Raw genomic sequence first — 23,435 nt, 5'->3', positions numbered from 1 at the left:
GTCATGTAGAAATCGTATTAATACAACTTCCATCATAAAATGAAGTCTGATGCTACAATTGTCGTAGGTTTTAAAACATGCTTCAAAACTATACGACATTTTTCGTGTCGAGTTTTCAAGTTGTAGGTTTGACCATTCGTGTCGTAGCTTTGTTGCATGCGACAAATTCGCGCCACGCCCACAAAACGAGATTCTTGTGCTGGCGGTGCTGGCTCATCCCCAGGCACGGCGAGTCTTTCCTCTTTTCCCACCATCCTTCCCCCGCGTCTTGCAATTTTCTCATAAAATACTGGGGACGAGTCAGATTCTAGTGTCTAAAGGGTTCCCTCTTTCAAAATTTCGGTCAACGGATCCCTGAAATTTGTAAATGGTTGTTCCCTCTCTCCAGGTGCATGGCTGAGACATAACCACTTAGCAATGCACATAGCCCTCAAGGTGAACAACTGCGAAATAAAACAGTGCGAGTCCTTACTTTCTTTGTTCTTCTTCTTCTTCTTCTCTAACCACGTAACTCACCTCCTTCAATAGTGAAGATTCTCGTGAGTATTAAAATAAATAACTACTTAACAAAATAAATAAATACTATTCAAATTAAAGAAAGGCTTAAATGCTATGAATAAAAATAGATACAAAAAAAAGTCAAAGTCAGCATCGTTTGCTTAGCGCTTGGTCAGACGGCAGGCATTTCTTAAAGGCCGTCAAGTTTGGTGCATTAACTGTTTCATTGGCCAGGCTGTTCCATTCTCGTATCTCGTATCGTTCTCGGGAAAAATGAGTACATGTTGTAGTCCGTCTTTGAGCGAGGAATTTTGTACGCATTTGAATTTACGTGCCGCGATCTCCTTTGAAGTGGCGCCATGAACTCTTGGGCGTCCATGGCATGAATTTTATACATCATGCAGAGTCTAAGTGTCTGTCTCCAGTCAGTCCAGCCGAGCTCATATAGCATGTCCCCTACGCTAGATGTGTTGTTGTATCTGCCAAGGACAAATCTCGCTGCCCGACGCTGCACCATCTCGAGCTTATAGATGTTTCCCTGTGTGTATGGATCCCAAACGGTGCAGGCATACTCGAGGGTAGGTCCGACCAGTGTTTTGTAGGCAGTGGACTTGAGTGCAGTATAGTTAATCTTTAGATTCCTTTTCAGGAATCCAAGAGTTCTATTAGCTTTACTTGTGATGTTGTCGATGTGTTTGTTCCATCTCAGGTCTGATGCTATAGTAACTCCAAGGTATTTGGCTGATTCGGCCGTTGCCAATGTCTTACCATGGAGAATATAGTCATTTTGTACCATAGCACGCTTGCGTCCTACTCTAAGTACTTCACACTTGTCTGGATGGAACTCCATTTTCCATAGAGTTTCCCATTCGGCTAATTTGTCTAGGTCTCTTTGGAGAACTTGGGTGTCACTGTCTGAGTGAATGGTCAGGTAGACAATGGTGTCATCAGCAAATAGTCTGATGTTAGAGACAAGGGATTCAGGTAAGTCATTTATAAAAAAAGAGAAATAAGCATGGACCCAAGACAGAACCTTGTGGTACACCAGAGAGTACTTCAGCGTCGTCCGATGATTCTCCTTCAAGGACAACTCTCTGCGTTCTGCCAGTTAGGAAGGATTGGACCCATCTGTTCGTCCTGCCACCAATTCCATAATACTTCAGCTTGGTAACAAGACGAGGATGGCTGACTTTGTCGAATGCCTTACTAAAGTCCATCACCAGGATATCCGTCTGGGATCCAGCATGCATAGTATTAACTAGGTCGTTTACGAATCCCAAAAGCTGTGTTTCACACGATCTTCTATCCCTGAAGCCATGTTGTAGGGGATATAGGATGTTGTGGTTATCGGCGTGCCGCATGATTGAGCTTGCTATGATACCTACCTATACCTATATCTCTCCATGCCATAAGACACATAAGGCTTTGACATTCTCTTTCCACCCACTACGATTTGCTGCAAGGGCTCTGACATTCGCCCATGACTGCCACCCAGCTGTTTGCGTTTCATCTTCGACCATCCTCCTCGAAGTCTTTATTAAGAAGCTAGTCACAAAGACGTGTGGCTTTAAATAAAAAAAAATCTAAAATAAGATAAACTAGTAAAATGAACCTATTATATATATATCAGTTACAAGGATTACATGTTGTTTTCGGTCGACCCGGTCTTCTTCTCCCTTCTGGCCTCCACTCCAAAGCTGTGACACAATGTTCCTCTCTGCCTTTCCTCATTATATGACCAATCCAGTTCCATCTTCGGCGTCTGATCTCATCGCTCGTTCTGTTCACTCCTGTATTCTCCTGGATTTGTTGGTGGGATATGGTCTGAGGCCACCTTATCCTTAGAATCCTCTTCATGCACTTGTATTGGAAACCATCCAGCTTCTTTGCTTCTGTTTTCGTAAGTTTCCAAGCCTCACATCCATACATCAAAACTGACCTAACAATTGTTTTAAACAATTGTACCTTCGTCTTCCTTCCAATCTCACTGGTGTCCCATAATCTTCGCATCCTATAGAAAGCCTGTCTAGCTTTACTTAGCCTATGCTGTATGTCCTTGGTTGTTCCGCCTTCTTTGTCCAGCAATGCACCTAAGTACACAAATTCTTCCACCTCATCTACCTGCCCACCATTAATCTCTAGTCGTTCGTCGTTTCTGGCATTCACTCGCATGACTTTTGACTTCTTTGCATTGACCCTAAGACCGACTCTTGCAGCTTCATCGACTAGCCTGCGGGTCTTATCTCTTATGTCGACGTACCTGGACGACAACAAAGCGATGTCGTCTGCAAAGTCTAGGTCTCCTAAGACCGAGGTGAACTTCCATCGTATACCAGTTCTTCTACCTTCCGTAGTCCTGCTCATGACCCAGTCAATTGCAAGTAGAAATAGGAAACCAGACATGACGCATCCTTGCTTTACTCCTGACTGGACTTGAAACCATTCTGTTGTTTCACCCTCATCCAAGACTGTGCATTTAAAGTTGTTGTACATCGCCTTCACCAATACGATAAGCTCTTCTGGGATTCCGTACATTGACATGATGTTCCACAGACTTTCTCTATGTACAGAATCGAATGCTTTCTCAAAGTCTATGAAATGGGTGTACAGAATTGCGTTCCATTCGTTGACTTGTTCCAGTATATTCCTGAGAGCAAAGATCTGATCAATGGTACTTCTGTTCTCTCGAAAGCCTGTTTGTTCCTTCCTCAGGATGTTGTCAACACCATTTTTGATTCTACTTATCAACACTCTTCCAAAGATCTTACTGATGACTGGTAACAGCGTAATGCCCCTCCAATTCGTACACTCGCGTAGGTCACCCTTCCTGGGTAACTTTACTATCAATCCTATATTCCAGCTTTTTGGTACTACGCCCTCTTCCTTTTACCTTGTTAAACAGCTTTGTCAGCTCCTTTGTTCTCTCATCTAGATCTCCATCAATTTGCTTGATATGCACGTGAGGGAGATAGGCCTGTAGTTACTTGTATCATATTTGGAGCCTTTCTTGTAGATAGGTGTGATGTTGGCACATTTCCAGTCGTCTGGGATTTCTCCGCTTTCATACGACTTCTTAAATATGATAGTAAGAATGGAGGCTACAGGTTCTGAGAGTTCATTCATCACTCGAGGTGTTATACCATCCGGTCCGGGTGCCTTATGGATTTTAAGCTGGTCTAACATCCGCTTGATTCCTGCCCTAGTTATTTGGATGTCGTCTATGGTGGCAACGGGCGATGACGTCATGGGTATGTTTTGTGCGTCTGGATTGTCACGTGTGAACACTGACTGGAACTGCATGTTTAGGATATTAGCTTTATCTCTGGGATGAGATATTGTTGCGCCATCTTTCTTTAGTGACCCAACTCCCATACTGTCCCTTCTGCTGTGTTTGATGAAGGACCAGAATCTTTTCATTCCGGAGAAGTCATTTGTGTCTTCTTCCATCGGTGAGATAATAGACTCGACATGCTCCCGATACTGTTTTCTAGATTCCCTCTGGATTTTTTTCTTCAGCTCTCTCATCTTCTGGTCAAGTAGACGAGAAGCTCCAACTGCATTCCTTTCTCTTGCTCTTTTTCGCTTGATATTTGTTCTGTCTCTCTGCCTGATTAGCCTTTTAATGCTAGGCGTGATCCACGGCAGGTTGTTCTTGTGTTCTTGTGTTGTTTGATTGCTGACTACTTTCTTTCCTTAGAGACAAATAAGTTCCTCGATAGAAGAAATGCCCTAGTTTGTGTCTTAAAGAAACAGCATTGCATCAGACTAAAATGGACATAAACCGGCCATACTCTGCCCAGCGCAGAGGGAGCTGAGATTGGCACCGCCAATGTATTGACGTTCTTGTAGCGGAGAAAGCGTTTGCGTTAGACAACAGCTATCTAGTCTTATATCAGTGAATTATAGTACACTTACTAAGGAGTTTGTTAATTACAATATACAATTAGTAAAACAGCAAACGAGACTGATTGTGACCAGTTAAAGAAAATAATTTTAAGAAAGTTCTGTCTCATCAGATGAACAATAGCGAAGCGCGCGAGGTTTAAAAATAGAATGCAAATGAATATAACCCCCATGAGGCTCAAAAACATCAGCGTGTTCTGAGAGAAATAGAAAGAATCTAGGCAAAGTTCTCGTTTTATGATAGAGTTTTAGGAATACCAGCTGCTTTAGATAGTGTTTTGGGAAAATCGTCCACCATTTCGATTTGTTTGTCTGAGTCTTATCTGAGTCGTAACGTCACTCTCGCTTGGCTTGCGGATTTACATCACGTTTTAATGTTCTCAGATGGTATTTGTTTCTAAAACAAACAAACAATCGGGACAAAACATTAGTTACCGGTAACTATTTACACCTTCAGTTAGTTATTTTAACCAACCGCGAACTAAAATAAGGGAAATGCGGTATTTTTAAAAGCATTTTACGTAAGATCTCACTGACATATGGCAAGTATCGCCTTCAACTCCGTTTAATCCTGATGTCTTTGTGTATTTTAGAAAAATATTTTACCACAAGGAAAACTATTTTTTTATATTTGAAGTCAATTAGCGAACTAAATGATCTAGGTAGCTTTTGTAACTTGGTCTATGATTCATCTAGGAGGTTTAAACGGTCGAAATTAAAATGGGATCTGGGATTTAGGCAAAGTTTCAAATGGGATTTGGGTATTTGGGACTGGGATTCACAAACAAAAGAAAAACAATGGAACTGGGACTTGCACTTGGGAAAATTTGGGAAAACAATAGGCTGGTAAATGGGATTTATACACCCCCTCCCCCTTCAGGACCTTCTTAATTAAGTATGTATTTCTAAACTACAAGTCCTTTTAACATGTTCCTTAGTCTGCCAGTTTCTGTACTTGTGCTTAGTCAATTTTGATTGCTATTCTCGTGGCCAATTTTCTTCCATTCGGCCTTAATTTTGTCTGACAATTGAGAAACTTGTCCTTTATCCAACATATAGTGTTGCTCCACTCGTCAATATGACGAATTTAAATGATAATATTGCAAGCTGCTGTGCTATATACAAAAATAATGACTTATGTTAATTAATATGTGGTTTTCACTAAGATTATGGTAGTTTTAATGTAAGATAATATCCGTTTAGCAAAGCTCTTCATCTTATGGAGTCTGTTACACCTTAATCCGGAGGTTTATTTGTGTACAGAACGAAGTAGATATATGCAACAATATTTCGATGAAACATTTCTCTATATTCATTTTTGCGCAAGCAATATATGTTATTAAAAGGTAAGATCTTCATTTGGCAATAACTTGGTTTGAGCCGACGCTATGAAACAGTTTAATCTGACCCTTACGAATACACCTCAGAGTACACCTTAAGCGTTTTATGCTGATTGAGTTAAATTATTCGCAATTCTGAGATAAATTACTGCTCAAAACTAAATTTTGCACTTCTATTTTCTTGAGTGGTATTTTATCGGACGAGTCAGAAGTTACATATAATTAACAATGAATTAATGCATATGTGGGCACTACAATTCCAGCCAATCAGAATGATCCTATTGAGATCAAATTTGACATTCTCATCCTGCGACAAGGATAGAACATGGTTTAATGACCGAATACAAAACAACTGACAAGAACAATTGGACACCTATTGTTCTAGTCACAATGTCAACTTATTTTTGAGCAGTTTGAAGAGTCACGATGAAGCGAAAACTTTACTTATGTAGAACTGTGAACTAATCGCCATCTACACTGATGTTTCGTTCAGGCAAGACGTCAGATAAACTTGGATCTGCAAATGCCGTCCAACTTACATCTTTTAACCACATAAATGGAGACCTTTCCGCTACATCACAAGAGAGCCCAAACGATCGAGTGCAACACATTCACTCAGTGACTAAGGACTCTTCTAAGACAGAAATCCTTGGACCAACAGGAACTGTACGCGGATACAAGAATATAATCAGAGAACGGAAAGAAGTTTTAAGACTTAGCTTTGTTGGAGAAACTTTTGAGGTAGGACTCCGACTCAAAACAAATTCGTTTGTTGTTAATTATTTATGCGAGCAGTTATATCTGTGTGATAAAGAAATGTAAATGCGCGATATGTTCTGATTTTGTCATCCTTTGTTTTAATATTTACAGGAAAACGAAGAAGGAACGATCGTTGTGTACACGACTTCAATGGGAGGAATACGATCAAAAGTGGAAGAGTGTGCTTACATCAGGAAATTATTTGACAATCTGGGACTTAAAGTTGACGAGCGAGATATATTTATGCACAAAGACTATCAAAGTCAACTTGACATGCGGCTGGCAATCCCAAACGCGTCTGTACCTCATGTGTTTGTAAATGGGATTTCTTTAGGGGTAAGTTAAATGTAAGGTACATGTTACATTGAGCTCATCATTAGATGTTTCACGATATCGCCAGATTTTTTTTTATATAACGGTAGAAGCTTTACACCCTTGTTATGAACGCCGCGGTACTTATTGATGTGTTTTAATTTTTTCTTTTTACATGAATTCAGAATTGAGACAACTGGAACTTTTTGTGTGGTTTAGTCAGTTTTTATTATTAAATGTTCATGTTTTTAAGCCCTATATAATCCCTTGCCACCAAATTAGAGTTGAATCTTTTGTTCCAGTTATAGTAATAACAAACTGAAGAATTGTCAATTGTGTACTTATTCATATAAAAGGATTTTTGTGCGGATTATCTAGAAGAACGCCAATATGTTAGTACTGTTTTGAGTTCTATTTGAGTCATAAAGAATATTCACGCTCAAATTTACTAGCATCTGTCATGAGCGTCCATAATTATCTAGCTAGATAAGCTCTATAAATAGTCAGATGTAGATTGCAATATTTTATGTAAGACTACCTCAAAAGTCTTCCTACGCGTGTATGATATACGTCAGTCTATGACTATATAACAAATTTTCTTCATTTGCCGCACGAATGGTTTGCGTGTGAAGTTTGTCGTTGAAATGATCAGACGTTTTTTTCAGTTTATCCTGGAACTGCCGGAAGTGAGGTCTGCATGTAAGCAAGACTTTTAGTCTACCCGACGTGAATGGAGCCTGCTGTGTTCATCGTAATTTGCATCGAATTTTCATAACGCAACACTTTGCTTTTGCGTTAGGAAAGTGTGACACACAAAACAAGTCTTTCATTGTAAATGCTGCCCCCACAACCCCCCACGTCAGATGTCGCTGTTTAGAAACTTAAAGAAAACAATATCATTGTCTGCCTTAGAACATAATTTTATCGCTCCTCGCTCTAAATTATCATTTCACGAAAAAAGGAAAATCCGGTTGACATTATCTCGTAAAGTACAGATAAGTGTTAACGGCTCTGTTTTACTGCTTTTTTAACCGTTATAAGCATGCCTGGTATATGGCTTTCTCTGTTTTTCCCTTATTCAGGGTGCTAAAGAACTTGAACATCTTAATGAAACTGGAGAACTCAAGATTTTACTTGAAAACTTTGAGGTAGGAAGCTCATTTTATCAAGTTTCACTATATTCTTATATTGCAACTTGTCTCGCAAAACACTGTTATAAGTTATAACATTTATATATAATTTGTTGAAATTGCCGCGTGTGTAAATCTGTTTCTTTAAAAACATCGAAAAACTCACGTCAATCGCACGCAATTCTAGGACACCTGATTTAATGACAATATCGTGACAATTCGTTACGAATGCTATGAAACAGAGATCTCTCTTACCTAAAAGCAGGGATGTTGCAATATAGGCGGCAAAAGGAGGCACTGTTTCTTCATGTTTCAACATTGTAAAGGGAACAGGGGGAGGCACTTAATATTTCCTGTTTCAAGTGGAAAAACATTAAGTGTGCCAAAGCGTTTGATTTTTGCTACATCTTCCTGTGTCATTAAGAGCCATATAGTATTAGGTTAGCGATTGAAATGCAAGATATTTTGATCTTAATGTCAATGTTCTGTTTTCTACATAATAACTGCACAATCGTTTTCCTTTCCAGAGGCGGACTACTGAAATATGTCCCAGCTGTGGTGGATTCCGTTACATTAATTGTACTCAATGTCGTGGAAGTAAGAGATCAAGAAAAACAAGAATTTCAAGAGAGATTAGCGTTCTACGATGTACTGCATGCAACGAGAACGGTTTACAGCCTTGTCCAGAGTGCTAACCGAGCCGGGTCTACCACTGGCATTAGAACAAACAACTGGGTAATCCAGAGCAGAGAGTGAGAATAGGTTAATACTCTCGACGGTTCCTGTTGTACGGGGGACATGGCATTGTATCATCGGTGTCAGTTGTATTTGGATATAAATCAGTCCTTATAATTATGCCGACTGGTTCGGCTTTGGATGAGTAACAACTAATGGTACATTTGGCCTTCTCTGTAAAGTAAACTGAAATGACAGCCTAATGGCTTTCAGAATTACTAAACTGTGCACTAAATTGACATTTCAAAAATAAATATAACATATGTTTTTTTCTGGCGAAGTTGTTTACCGACCGTACTAACGTCAGACGACGCATTCGTGCCCGTTTTTTCCATGTTTATTTATTATTACGGAGTTATATTAATACAAAATATCGCCCACTTTTTACAGCATTACTGTGCTGAAAGAAAATCATGCGCATGGACTGTGCTAGGAACGTTTGCTGAAAAAACCACCACCTTGTCGAGGTCTAGTGTCCTGGCACTAGAACAGCCGTTAGTACCCAAACCACGGCCATCCACGTCCCACCCCCCCTTGGCGTTGCCAGGCCCAGCGAGTAACGTGTTTGTAATTTACTACTGCTTCGTTGTCAATATAGTTCAGCAAATGTCTTGGCCAGGAATCAAATCCAGTTATGTTCTTTACAGAGCTGCCTCAGGCATAAATATATGGTGTATAAACTAACCCGCAGCAGCCTGGGGCCTTTCATAAAATGCTTTTAAATAACAGTTTGTTAACAGAAATATCACTGGAACATCGCATAACTGACTCAGAAGGAAAAGGAAACAAATCGAATTCAGTTTTGTGAAATGAGATTGTTGAGTGAAAACGAGAAAGATGTATTCAAAGAAAAAATAACAATAAAGCTGATAACTAAAACAAGCAGATTTGTCTTTCACCACTGTATTGAACTCTCACAACATTAACAGACTAAACTTGATTATAGGCTCAGGCTCGTCAAACTGTCTACAATCGCATTTCACGATTTTCAGTGCAGTACTTGCATCGGTCACCGCTCCTGATCCTCAGTGGCCAGGTGTTCACCCAAGACATTTCAGAGAAGATAAATTTGACTTACATCCGCATATTTTGTGCGCCCAAACTCTCCCCGCGTTAGGAAGAATAAAATGGCTTGAAAAAATATAGCTAACGCACCCATACGTCCACTGCAATTCGAGTCGAAAAATGAGTTTACTTGAAATTAAACCACATTAATTTGGGCAAATATAGCCGAGTCGTGAACGATCTGTGCTTAGCGCACATTTGCAGGTTTCAGTGTAAACCACACTGTATTTGTTTACCGTTGTTTAATATTGGCACCTTATAGAGCGGCCTACTCAGCACATTGCTACTATTAGAAATCTAAGTTTAAAATTTTAAAAATAGTACATTTACTTCAGTATGTAAACAAAAATAATTTCGATAAAATTTTACTAAATGTTTAGATTAAACTACCCTGCAAGCAGAGCCTTCTTTTTAGCCCTGGCATTAAGAGACTGGTTGGGCAACTTATTCCAAAAAAGCCATAATAAAAAACTTTCCGTGCTCGGATTAAAAAAAACAACAACACTTGGACTGACATTTGCTGCTACATAGCTTTCTAACAACTCGAACTCCAAACATTTTATCAAACTAGCCACAACAACGAATGGCTTACGATCAACATGCAGCAACTTGCGTTGCGTTGAGTCAAAGCAAGTGTGCGCAAGTCCTGGACAAACAAAGTCACAAGTAGAACCAAGCCAGAAACCTGCGTCTTATCGTGATACCGTCTTGCTGGCACTAAAGACTATGCTCGCAGGGTAGAATAAGCTAAGTTAAAAAGCACGTAAAAACATTGTTAAAGAAGTTAAAAATCAAGTAAAACTAGTAAACGTCTCCAAGACCTAAACTATATATGTTGTATACTTTGAAAGGAAACAGTTCACATAGCAAGCATGTGTACCAAGTACACTTATAAGTTCTATAGATGAAGGAAAACGTTGCCTTTCAGGAACTGTCTTTGTTTTGTCATTTGCCACTGAATAAACTGAATCAGGTTCATTTGGAAGCTTTTTGTCGGCCGGTCGTTTGAGGGCCAACTATCAAAGTCGATAGAAGCCGAGAGCGAGCAGTCAGAAATGTTTAAGTATAACTTAGTGTCCGGTTAATTAGAACGTAAGTTAAAATGTACATAAAACTAATTGATTGATTGAAGAATTTTTGCCTACTGAAATAAAATATTACATTTGCGTCAACAAAAATAATTTCAATAAAATTTTCATTCTAAATGTATAAGGAACCTGTGGTGTAGCCAATCAAAGCCTTATTTCCCAGGTCACAGTGGGGAAAAGCAAATGTAGCCAATGAGATGCCAGTCACTGGGTTATGCTGTGTTTAGATAATCTATATTTAACATTACATATTATCACGAGTCAAAGCACGTAACTATTTTTTGTTGCGCCAGCGGCATAAGGAAAGCATATGGGACATATACTTGTTCTATTACGTGGAGATGCACGCTGGCTGCAGTGCATGTGTTAGTACGTAGAGGTGGTTAATCTTACAGCAGGCTGCAGTGCATGCAGCCTGCATTACTCTTGGAGCCAATGAAAAGTAGTAGCACTAGCCTTTGTACAGCTACAAAGACACAGTCACTGCCTTGCCGTGAGGTTTACAGTACACTTTACTTTCAGCTATAACAAAGTTACCAACAGTTAAGAGTCGTTTGCACACTGAGCATTTAACGCACTGTCTGTGAAGCACGCTGCTGTCAAAGTTACACTTTTCCATTTGGTATACTGTTCTTCCACACACCACACACTTATCTGCTGGTGATGTATGACTCGGTGCTTTGTCCTTTGTTGTTTCTTTCGTTTCCTCTACACTGAGTGATTTACCAAATGGTACCCTTTTATCCACTTTGATGTTAGTCGTTTTGTTCTTGGGCTGATGAGGAGCGTCAAGAGGAGTCTTTCTGTTTGTTAGTCCCTGTGGTTTAGTTGGTATTTTGGGTTTTTCCTTGACATGAGGTTTCGATTGATCACCTTTGATATCAGTTGTCGTTGTGGGAGTAGATGATAAGTCACTGTCCACGTTCAGGGATGCCTAAAATAAACAAATTATAATAAAGTGTTTGTAAACTCGTAGAGTTTTTACCAAGTACTTAGCAGGTGAGGGGAAGGACGGGGAAGAGGGGGTGGGAGGAGGGAAGTTATAAGGGAATAGGGTGAGGACATAAGGTGAGCTATGTCTGTTAGTTTGTTTCGAAGCTTTTAGCGTTTCTAGAATAACTCAGTAAAAATCACAATCATCGCTCAGTTAATAAAACTTGTATTTCTTCTAAACAGTAGGCCTTACCGGGCTGCCTTTGGGAAACCCTGCCGTTAAGTCAGTATTGCAAATCCAATGACATTAGCAACCCCTTCAAACGATATACCCACGACTGCTAATTACATGTACAGTAGAGCTAATAATATAAAGACGGAACATGTGTTTACCTGATTGTCTTTGTTATCAAGCAGTTGTGAGTATCTTTCGCTTTTTCTGTTGGCCAGTTTTATCCAGGCAGGTTGTTCTGAAGTGTCATCTTTCTCGTGGGCTTTTTCTCTCAGTTTTACACCCGTGAAAGTTCTGTCTGCATCCAAATTCTTTACCAGCGAGGAAGGCATGGGGGCTTTGGATTCCAGCTTGGTAACATCTGTAGGGCTCATCTTCTCAACTGTATTCTGGACATCACTTCTCTTGTTTTCATGAACACTTTCAGTTTTATTTGGTTGTTCCTTTTGAGCTGATTCGCTAAGTTTTACATCAGCAGTTTTTACTTCTGACTTGTCATTATTTTGTTCACTGCTATCTAAGGAGAATCCCCTTTGTAGTGGTGGCTTTATAGTTGACTCCAATGATTTGTCTTTTATTCCAAAGTTATTGAGTGATATAGACCTTCTACTCACGTCAAGCAAAGGTCTACTTTCATCTTTCTTAACATTGAGTTCTTTAAGAATCGTCTCTTTTGCTTTTGACTCTTCTTTGTTCTCAATCTGGACGTTTGGCTTGGTCGAGTGAACATCTTCATTTTCCTTATTGACAGCAACGTTGTTTTTATTTTCATGCAACTCTTTGATTTGTTCTTCAGCACTTTCTTGGCTTTTCTCCCTTTCAGTTTGGATATGACCTTCATTTTCTCCCACTTCATCACTTGTGTCTGCACCATTTTCTATTCTTTTTTCATTTACTTTTGGAGATTCACACACTTTGGCAAGAACTTCACTGGCTTTAGCTTTCATATCAGCAATAACTTGCTCTTTACTCTTCTCATCACTGATTTCCGAAGCCTCAAAAATTGTTGTGTTCACAATATCTGAACTTCTACTACCGGCCAGTCCTTCATTGGATTCTGTTCCCACATTCGTTTTAGTAGCCAGGTCTTGGGGATCAGTCTTGGACCTCCTGTGCGGTTTTAATGGATTCCTTTTTACGTTCATAGATGAGCTGTTAGGGTGAGCGCGGGTGGGTGGCCTGCGGTGTTTCGGTGCTATTTTAATCCTGTCATGTGCAGCTTGTAGTCCCTCTAGTGATGAAGCACTTGGCAAATTTTCAAAACTGACAGCAGCTACAAAACAATTAGAGATTCTGTTACTCATCACAAAAACGGACGGGGTAAAATTTAATATTAAATCAGCTTTCTTTGCAAGGGACCTGCCCCTGTAAACCATTGCCTGACAGACCAGGGCAGATTTGGAATCGGGGAACAGCCGATTTTGCTTTACACAACGTTATATGCACAATTTTCAGTTTGAACAAATTTGGACAATCCTTATGCTTCTGTAAGTTAAAACACTGGCTCACAGGAATTTTTGTGTTGGCTGCAGCATTACCAAAACACAAGGCCTCTTTGAATTAAGCACCTGAAAAGAAATGACCATGTTTCAGGGAAATTATTTTGGATGTCCAAATTTAAAACAAAAATTTCCGAGGCCATGTGACGTTTAACCCTTAGTTCAGAAAGTAGTAACATCAGCCTCTAGGGGAACGTTTCTACTGCAAGGCAGGGATATACATCTCTTGCAAATATATATGTCCACATTCACTTACAGTACCCTCATTTATACTGTACTGCTTGGCCGATGGGTTCTATGGTTATTCAGTGATTTGCAAATACACTGTATAGTGCCAATCTGAATTTGTTTAGTTTTCTGCACTCCTGTTAGATATACCAGTGCGTTAACAGGAACATACCTTCAGTACCACTATCAGAACTTATCATACTCCAGTCCAGGCCTGCACTCACAGAGCCTGCTTGGCTTTCTCTTTCATCTGATGACATAGCAGGCTCTTCACTGATGCTGTCTTGACTTTTACCATATGCTCTCACGTTTTTTAACAATTTACCAAGAGACTGAAAACAAGAAACAATAGGCAATAATATACTTGTTGTTCCACACCAGAACAAGTTACATTACAATTTCTATCTTCCTGATCAATATTTTTTTGCTACCATCTTTTAGTTTGGTCCAGCTTGTGTTAAGGGACACAACCCATCTCCTTACTTTTCAACATTTATATATTTTATTTTATTTTGTTGATGAAGTCAGGAAGCAAAAGTGATGGTGAGTAATTAATGTAAATATAATAGCACAAGAAGAGGATGGTATAGAAAGTCCAAAAAGAAAATCTTCAATATTTATGTTTAAGTTACAGCTATTATCTGCATTTAACCATTTATAACAGTATAACACTTAAAGTTGAGGACATTTTAAACTGGCACTCTGAAAAGGTGTTCTCTGTAGGGTCTGGTTCCACACATCACAGAACATGTATATGCAATCTAGGATCAAGTTGTTTGTACCTGTCTTGAAGGCTCACTCTTTGTCCTTTGCACAGAATTGTCAGCAGTGTTCCTTCTTTCATACACCTCAATAGCAGCAAGCGGACTCTTGGTTTTTGTCTCTGCTAAAGATGGTTCTGACTTTGTACGATTCCTTAGGGAGTCATCACCCTCTTGGTCTGATACCAGATAAGTTGGTTTGTAACGAGCTGTTGGAAGCTCCTCACAAGACTTTACTCTTGTGGGGCTTTTCTTTCTCCTAAAGAGTTTTCTCATTTTCTTAAATGGACTCCACTTCCATTTTGATTTTCTTTTCTTCTTCTTGCCTTTCCCTGCTTCATCATCAGAAACTATGTCCTCATCAGCACTGCTAGGAGAGAGATGCTCTTCATTCTGATCAGGGACCTTGATTCTGATAGTTTTGCTTGTTGATTTGATGTGTTCTTGTGATGCTGCAATCTCCTCAGAACTTGATGTAAAAGACTGTGCACTGAGTCGAGCATGACCTACAGATAATGGCTGGGGACCAGTTAAGGAAGGATCTGACTCAAACTTGTTTAACAGCTCAGATGATATTTTGCCTGGATTTGCTGGTTTGTCCAAGCCTGCAGATGTAGATGAATACCTGTAAGTCAAACAATTACTGATCTCCTGCCAGTGCTCAACACACAATATAATTTTTCGCAATGTAGTTATATTACAGCTAGTTGAGATGGAAGTACTTAGTGGTCAGCTAAGGTACAGAAACTATTAAATAGTATTCCAAAAGCCTGACTTGCCCAACATTTGCAGGGGATCTTTTACCAACTGAAAAGTGTAAAATAAATTGTTAAGAGTAAAAACAAGTGAACTAGAAATCAATTAGCATTAAAGGAAGCAAAGTGATTCACTTTCACGGAACATGAGATATAACATAATTTGCTAAAAAGTGATGAACATTTTTCATGGATTATTTTAGCACATAATGCTTTTCTTGAAATCTTTCATGGTGATTTTTGTGTTCTATTTCATTCATGATTCAAAGAATACTTTTAATTAGTGAAAGGGGCAGTGGATGAGAAACATTGTATGAAAGTTCCATATTCTTATCGATCCTTATTCACAGGTTAAAAACTACTTAGCTAAAGGGATAATTAAAGAGGAAAAATGCTGTTTGTGAAGTGAGCAGCTTTGATTTGTACTATTTAAAATCAAAAGCTTTCAAGTTTCACTTGTTCTAAATGGTACATAATTACTCCACAGCTTACGGAGAAACCTTGCTGTCTATCCATTAACTCTTTCATTGTTATAACAGGCTGAGACACAAAATTACGCCAACGCATATTCAATATTACTCAAATGCAATGTCAACAGTTACATTACATACATTTTATGCTATTCACTAAGAATTTGTAAGAATTCTTATAAAATAAAGTTACTGTTTACTGTTATCTATCCAACCCTCCAAGTTTATTTTTTCCTTAGTGGCCATTTGGCCACCAACTGCTCAAGTTTGGTTGCCATTGAAAAATTTGAGTCGCTAAAAAATATTATTAAGCTCACAAGCTTTTAATCCTTCTTCTCAATTTTAGTCCCCAGGCTGGCGACTTTGGTTCCAATGTAGTCACCAGCTCCAAAATTTTAGTTGCCATGGTGACTAAAATGGTCTTAACTTGGAGGGTTGTTTTTTAAAGTGGCCTTCAAAAAATATGATATCTTGTTGGATAACCTTTTCAATCCTATGTAATTCTCATTGAAATATTTCAATATTTGGGATATTACTTTTAATGAAGCTTTATCAACAGACTGTCTGGGAAGCAAAATTAAAATTTATTTCAATTTGATGGTTGCTTTTGACTTCTTTTGATTTAAGTCTTTTACTGAACAAAATGTATAGAACACAACAGTGCCAGTTCTTTTGAAAAATCTATGTTTTTTCCTGTATGTAACAACTAGCTATAGGGGTACAGAATGTCGTGGAATCTCTACAGATCTCGCAGTGGCTTGTCAATCAATCAATGAAGACTGTATATCTTTGTTTCAAGGTGTATTTGCAGTGATCTATTCCAAGTCCTAATCGACGCTCTACAATCCAACAATTAGTCAAGCATTTGACAATCTGACAATCTCACAGTTCTACAATTCAACAATTCTAACATGATCTGACCTTACATTATACTCTACTACAGTTTTCATAGCCCATCTTGCATTTAGTAATTTCCCAACTATCACAAGTAGCCTGTAAAATCCCAATTGTAATGTAACTAAATTAAATTCCTATTTCACAATAGCACGTTCTCTTCCCTAATTTAGCTAGATATACGTGTGCAATTACATCAGTTCTCTTACAGTAATTAAACTGTGGATTTTGTTTATATAATTTGTTGTGAAACATGTCACATGTTTTAGTATAATCATTTACAATATTTGGTGACATGAACATGATCAATATAATCAATATAGCTCTAACTACCTACTAGAAGATGGTTTTCCATGTTCTATAAGAAAATAATGCACGCTTGAGGTCTATAAAAGCTGCTAGTGGATGCCCGAGCCGTCAGGCGAGGGCATTCAGCTGCTTTTCTAGACCTCAAAAGTGCATTATTTTCTTATAGGACATAGGAAAACCATCTTCTTGTGGGTTTAGAATATAGCATTAAAAAGTGCACAGAACTTACAAGACTTGCGGCCACTCACGGCATTTACAAACGCACGCAACATTGGTAAAAGTGAAAGTTTAATTTATTTTTTTCTTTGGCGGCTTCTTTATAAATAAACCAAGATACCATTTCATTCATATTTCCTATTTATACAGTCCTTTCTCCAACTACCAAAAGATTCTCACAAAGCCGACTAATCTAGTTGAAATATTTACGCATTCAAGTTTGGTTTAGCTTAATTCAATTTCATTCAAACGAAAAATTTTCATGCGTTTGTTTCGCAGCAAGTTTTTCAAATTCGCCTCTTATTTCGATTTAAAAAGAACAAAAGTGGAGTGTTCTGTCTGCCGATTGTGGCTTAAAAAAGGTTTCTTACCTCAAAGCATTTCTAGAGTCCGGCTTGTTTTGCTAAATAATTTCCAAGTAATTTCGGGCAGTTCACGGCAAAATACTGGCGTATACAACTCCAAAGAAAAACAACAAATTTCAACGATTCTTTCTTCATCTGTCGCTTCCTTTGGCACTGTCTTACTTCCATTTAAGCAGGTAAAACGTTCCTGATAAAAAACTTGCTGCTTTAAAGCATCATTTAAACAACAAAACAAGAGAATAGAGGCGAAGTCGACGAAGTCGTTCAGCGAAATTCGACAAACAATTCGCACATCCGGGGTACCGGGCTTCTATAGTTTTCAGCTATGTTCTATTAAAAATAATGCCCGCTAGAATTCCATCGCGCGTATACAGCGGCTATATTCTAATAAATTAATAACTTATCGCAACCTACATTTCCTGACATAGAATGATAAAATACGAGACTCGACACGGAGACCCTTGTCTAAAATGTGAATGTGAGAGCTAAGCATTTTCTCCCATTGCAAATCTGAGCCTGAGATGCTGCGATCCAAAAATCCAAGTGTCTGTTACAGTGCTCTGTCAGTAGCTCTCTGTCTACTTTATGCCCCGTACTAAAAAGACTCCTAGATCATTTCTAGATAATTACAAGCATTATTTATCCAAGCCTATTTGTTACACAGTAGCAATTGTGATGTTATTTTTCTTTGTTTTGTTGTGGTCTTATGACAGTTCATTCAGATTAAACTTTTGCTAATGCAAACTAGTGTCTTGGACAGAGAGTTATTATTGAGTTATTACTTTCTTTCTGCTAGTGGGGATATTCTGGTCATTGTCTTTTAACTACTCAAATCGCTTGATACCAAGCAAAGTATAATTTCTGTAAGTACTGCATTTTAAGCACATTAAGCCAGATTCCTTATAGCACGGCAAGATTTTGTATATTTTGAAACATCTCACCATTATTCATTTCTCCAATATTGATCCGCTTTGAAAGCATTCTCCAGATAGTTAATATCAATCCTCATACAAAAAGCTTAAAACGCATGTTATTTTGTTTTGTATCGACCTGAAATGTCCATTTTAACTAAAATACAGAGAACTTCAAATTCGTTTTTCTCTCCCAGGGGCAGCTGAAGAGTTAAAATTTCGATAAGTTCTTCTCTACTGTATTTAAAACTGTGACCATGCTATATTGAGCTCTTTTTGGTAACTTTATTTTTGCCTTTAATTTGCTTGATTGTTCAGTGGAAACTGTCTTAACAAGTGACAAGATTGACGACCTACTAAATGAGCACTGTTAAAGCTAACATTACATAGCTTGACAACAGCTGCCAACGGGCATTGATCTGTGTTTTATCATTGATAAAAACATTCACCTCAGGGTTGGAAACTAAAATTTCAGAGCACTAGCCATCTGGGTGAATGACCTTCAAATTGCACTCGCCCAGATCAATTTTCACTTGGCCAGTCTCCTCCATTTAATAAAGGAAAATTTAGCCTCTCCCCCAACAATAATAAAATATATAACTTAAATTTTAAATCATGTTCGATACTCATCGAACCACCGTCAGTGGTCAATTGCAATACAGACTGTTATCTATTTTCTTCAATGAAAAATCGCCAAAAATAGTCGGTACTCCACAAAAAACCATGAGCACGCTTGCTTTTAATTTGAAACGCCTTCCCAAATTCCTGTAGTTTACAAGTTAAGTGTCGAAATTGCGCAGAAAAAGAGACTCGAAAATTGGGAAATAGCGATCTTGCTGCATTTCGCGGCTCGGTAGACAAGTTAGTGTGTTTATGTCCAGAGGTATTACTTTGTACACGTCAATCATGTAACAATCACCAAAAGGAAGCCATTTTTGTCTGTTTAAGAACTCGAACGCAGCTTTGTTGGAGATTTCAAAACGTTGGTAGGCTATCGGCTTGTGGACAGTGTGGATTATTTTGAAGTGAAAAGTAAAAGTTACGCTTATTTTGAAAAATATACAGGGTTCATACAAAAAATTGCAACCATTTTTCAAGGACTTTTCAAGGTCTTTTCAAGGACCAAACTGAATTTTCAAGGACCACCTACTAGGAATGTAATTTCACAGATGGTACATTAATGCACATTCCCACTCCAAGCTAACAGGTTTTACGTAAAGGCTTTTAAATGTATAAAATGCATGCGGCATGCGCAGGACAATTAAGGATTCTATACAAAACCGCTGGTGAATTTGTTTCACTGACATTTGAACTCAAGTGCGCAGTTGGATTACTTTGCTTCTCAATTTCCCTTTATCAGCTGCTTTTACACCCGGCTTTTTTAGTGTTTGAAGCTGCTTTACACTGGAAAAGACCAAAGTCTATGTAAAACAATTCTCTTTCAAAAGTTGAAGAAAATTAGGACTTTTCAAGGACTTACACACAAAATCAAAAACTTTTCAAGGAAAAATGGAATTTAAGGACTTTTCAAGGACTCCCCCTAAAATTCAAGGACTTTTCAAGACTGTGCAAACCCTGACATATTGAAAATCATACTCGCCAAACCAGGCGAGTGGTCCATGATTTGTACTCGCCTGACAGTTTTCACACTCGCCTGGGCGAGTTAGCCTGCGTCGCAGACTAACTAAACCCTGGTATAGTCAGTCTGCGAAACGCAGCTGAAAAGCTTGTTCTGATATCCTGCAGGTTTGCAAGGATCTGTGTATTCACTTCTGATTGGCTAGTTTCATATTACTTTTGAACGCGCTTTGTCATTGGACAAAATCAAAATCAAAACTGGTCACGCAAGACTTACTAAGCTAGAAATCCCAGGGGGGGTACTTGCAGTATACGTGACGGGGAGGTCCGACGTATTTTTTTCGGTTGAAAATTTACACCCTCGGTATTTTCTTGGGTCAAGAGATCTGTCATATATTTTTTTAGGTCTTTAAGTCTGTTTTATTGAATAAATCACTATAGAGGTGCTAGGTCTTGTACTTTTTGGGGTAGAAAATTTTGATGTCAGGTATTTTTTTGGGTGTAAAATTTCAGTCTCATGTATTTTTTTGGGTTCGCAATATGAAGCTTCGTCGGACCCCCCCGTCATGTATACTGCAAGTACCCCCCTGGGCTAGAAATAAATTTATTTCGAAAGACGGGATGAAAACAGTTTGACGTACTCGCCTAAATCAAGAGTCTGAGACGAACAGCTTTTTTCATAAAGTAGACAGTATTAAAAGACGTTATTGTAATTATCAATCGGAGAAAGTGGAACTGAAATCAAAGATTTGCCGTAGCCTGTTGGTAATTCAAGAATTCATGCATTGTGACCTCCAAACAATTCCCGCAGCGAGCTTCTTGTTTATTTCAAAGGTAATTAATTTCACACTGCTTCTTTTACAGCTTTGACTGAAGTCTTCCTAGCAGTCAAGGTGTACTCCTTCGCTTGCTTTGTGCGCTTGGAGAGAAATTGTCTGTTACGCAAAATACTCTGAATGCGCATGCTCTTTGCAAATTATCCTTGAAAATCTCCGCGCCAACATTCTGTTTGCACAGGATAAAGAAAGAAAGACTGTCAGCGTGACCACAAAACAAAAGCGCATTAGAGAGTAATGACAGTAATGTGAAACTAGCCAATCAGAAATGAATACACAGATCCTTGCAAACCTGCGGGATATCGGAACAAGCTTTTTGGCTGCGTTTCGCAGACTAACTATACCAGGGTTTAGTTAGTCTGCAATGCAGGCAAGGGTGAGTGGGCAAGTGCTAATTCCAACCCTGAACCTTCTATGTGTACAGCCATCCTGTTTGGTTTAGTGTTTTTTGTGTGGAAATTTTCCATCATTGATCGATGTAGTCATCAGTTAAAAAATACATTTCTAACTTGTCTTCATTTTAATTTTTCACCTGTCATCTTTGACCAATAAGAATTAATAAGAATTCTGCATTCATGGAGCTATACAGCAAATATGAAACTCAATTGCCTGTGCGCAGGGTTCATTGCCGTTTTGCAAACACACAGCGATACCAAATAACAAACTTCTTGCGAGCTACAATGTGGAATATTTCAAAATAAGAAAGGTTGCAGTGCTGAGTTTGTACTAAACTTAACTTTATATTAACCATATGTTAATATCACATTGCAGTTTTTCTCTTTTAATTTTTAGAAAGCTACTACATTGCCACCTTACTGGCAGAGGCAGGAGAAACATTTGGAACAAGTACTACAACATGCAAATAATCTTGATGTATGCTAATAATAAGTAAAGAGTGCATGAATAAGCTTAACTTGTGAAGGATTTATAATAGGAATAAAGGAAGATGGGATCACCAGTGAGTGAATGTTAAAATAAATAGTCCAACTACACACGCTGTAAAACAAGCATTTTCTGATACGTTTAATGTTTCAAATCTCAGTCTTACCTTCGGCCGATCGAGAACCTTTAAGACCACCCTCCGCCATGTTTACAAACCCTGCAACCACAAAGAATCGGTTTTGCACCGTGAAATATAACTGAGAATCAATTATTTCAATAACATGAATTCTTGGGTTAAAAACGATTTTTTCTCATAAACAAGAAGCTATGAGAATATTTAGTCGCAACACAGTTCTAACTAGTAAGCTTTTATACAGCCAAAAGCTAAGGCCGGACGCAGGCCAATGGGTTAGATGACTATATCAAGTTACGATCAAATCTAACACGGTTCGACGTGACATAATACATTTAATACATTTATCACTGTGTTACTACATAGCAAGCTTACAAGGACGTTGTGTGTAGAAGTGAGAAAAAAAAATCATGATTGCGAGCATTAAGAACTTTTTAAAAGGTTCATTGAAGGTTAATTACCATTATTTTGATTACCAGAATCTTCTTACCTTTGTGAATAGAAGACGTTGGAATACTTTATGAGACTCCCTCTGAGCTGAGTCTCGCCGTCATGGAAGATCACCAGTAAAATTTTCAGGAAGACACCTCTTGACAAGTAAATGGAAATAATTCTTTAACCACACTCGCGATATCAGGTAATTGAATTTTCCACACTGTGTGGAAACTGCCGTACGCTAGCAGAACATAAACTGCGTAAGTTTATATCGTATATAAACTTATTTCAATCACTATTTGGTTGGCAAATCCAAGAAAAGATAACTACCAAGACGGTCTATCATTGGAGAAATCAATAAAAAATAATTTCCCTGACATCATTTCACTCGTTCTGTTAAAATTCTAAGACAAAGCAAGAAGGATGAAGCTTTCCTGCGCGAAGCTGATCAACGTTGTATTTGTGTACACAGTTTACCTTATATGGAAGTGACGATGTGGTCGCTGGGTTTAACTGGGGGAGTGGGGGTCAGGTCACTGCTCACGTCCCCACGCAGGCGGCGTATGTCACGAGATTTTCGATCAAACCAGCTTGGCGACCCAGCGATCCTCTTTTTACGCCTGCCTAGTTTCGCCGTTGCTCAGTTCTGTGGTTACTTATGAAAGAAGTCCATTATTATGAACTTCTGGTCATGTCTGTCATTTATTCACGATCATGTCTCTGAACAAGAAACAATTTACATTATTTACATTATTCAGGTGTTTTTGGGCTAGTTGTTAGCCCCCCCCCCCCCCCAAGAAAAAGTGTATTCAAACATTTTATGTTGTCCATAACTGAATATGTAAGCTTAAAACACGTTATTTCTAGTCAGTCGTTACAGTTTAGTTATATTCCTATCTGTAATTTTTTTGTTGCTAAGACGTCACGTAAACATTGGAATATTGCCATGTTTATTGTTTGTTCATAACAACGTCTAAATAGTGCAACAAATATGGCGAGTGACACTTCGTGTTACTAAATAGCGTAGCAAACAATACATAAAACGCTAGTGACAATATTTCAGTGCTTTGTCTCATTAATTAACAATTATTGGATGAGGTTGAGCATGATAGCAATAATTATCAAGGCCAAAGTTTCTGTTATCTGCCGAAGCCGAAGGCTGAGGCGG

General features: G+C 38.5%; 2 protein-coding genes across 2 annotated transcripts; one reads left to right on the top strand and one right to left on the bottom strand.

Moving 5' to 3' along the window:
* Window positions 1–6,002: 6,002 nt before the first annotated feature.
* Window positions 6,003–8,953, top strand: LOC144653063 (glutaredoxin domain-containing cysteine-rich protein 1-like). Its single transcript, XM_078512975.1, has 4 exons — window positions 6,003–6,482; window positions 6,612–6,836; window positions 7,895–7,960; window positions 8,470–8,953. The coding sequence occupies exons 1-4, from the start codon at window positions 6,222–6,224 to the stop codon at window positions 8,635–8,637; spliced, it is 720 nt and encodes a 239-aa protein (XP_078369101.1). The 5' UTR covers window positions 6,003–6,221; the 3' UTR covers window positions 8,638–8,953.
* Window positions 8,954–9,392: 439 nt separating this feature from the next.
* Window positions 9,393–22,715, bottom strand: LOC144653062 (uncharacterized). Its single transcript, XM_078512974.1, has 6 exons — window positions 22,323–22,715; window positions 21,866–21,916; window positions 14,505–15,088; window positions 13,895–14,054; window positions 12,157–13,268; window positions 9,393–11,764 (listed from the first exon to the last, which is right to left on the bottom strand). Exons 2-6 carry the CDS (start codon window positions 21,903–21,905, stop codon window positions 11,297–11,299), a joined length of 2,364 nt encoding a protein of 787 aa, XP_078369100.1. The 5' UTR covers window positions 21,906–21,916; window positions 22,323–22,715; the 3' UTR covers window positions 9,393–11,296.
* Between the last annotated feature and the right edge of the window lie 720 nt (window positions 22,716–23,435).

Source organism: Oculina patagonica, chromosome 5 (assembly GCF_052425735.1).
Source record: "Oculina patagonica isolate OP01 chromosome 5, crgOcupat, whole genome shotgun sequence".
In the NCBI taxonomy this organism is placed as follows: Eukaryota; Metazoa; Cnidaria; class Anthozoa; order Scleractinia; family Oculinidae; genus Oculina; species Oculina patagonica.
This window is presented reverse-complemented; position numbering and strand designations above follow the sequence as displayed.

Bases quoted from the DNA above. Each gene is read 5' to 3' on its own strand.
- LOC144653063 (XM_078512975.1), top strand. From the start codon at position 6,222: ATGTTTCGTTCAGGCAAGACGTCAGATAAACTTGGATCTGCAAATGCC. The intron at 6,837-7,894 runs GTAAGTTAAATG...TCCCTTATTCAG, and splicing joins TAAATGGGATTTCTTTAGGG to GGTGCTAAAGAACTTGAACA. The intron at 7,961-8,469 runs GTAGGAAGCTCA...TTTCCTTTCCAG, and splicing joins TTTTACTTGAAAACTTTGAG to AGGCGGACTACTGAAATATG.
- LOC144653062 (XM_078512974.1), bottom strand. From the start codon at position 21,905: ATGGCGGAGGGTGGTCTTAAAGGTTCTCGATCGGCCGAAG. The intron at 15,089-21,865 runs GTAAGACTGAGA...CTACATCTGCAG, and splicing joins AGGTTCTCGATCGGCCGAAG to GCTTGGACAAACCAGCAAAT. The intron at 11,765-12,156 runs GTAAACACATGT...TGTTTATTTTAG, and splicing joins TTGATAACAAAGACAATCAG to GCATCCCTGAACGTGGACAG.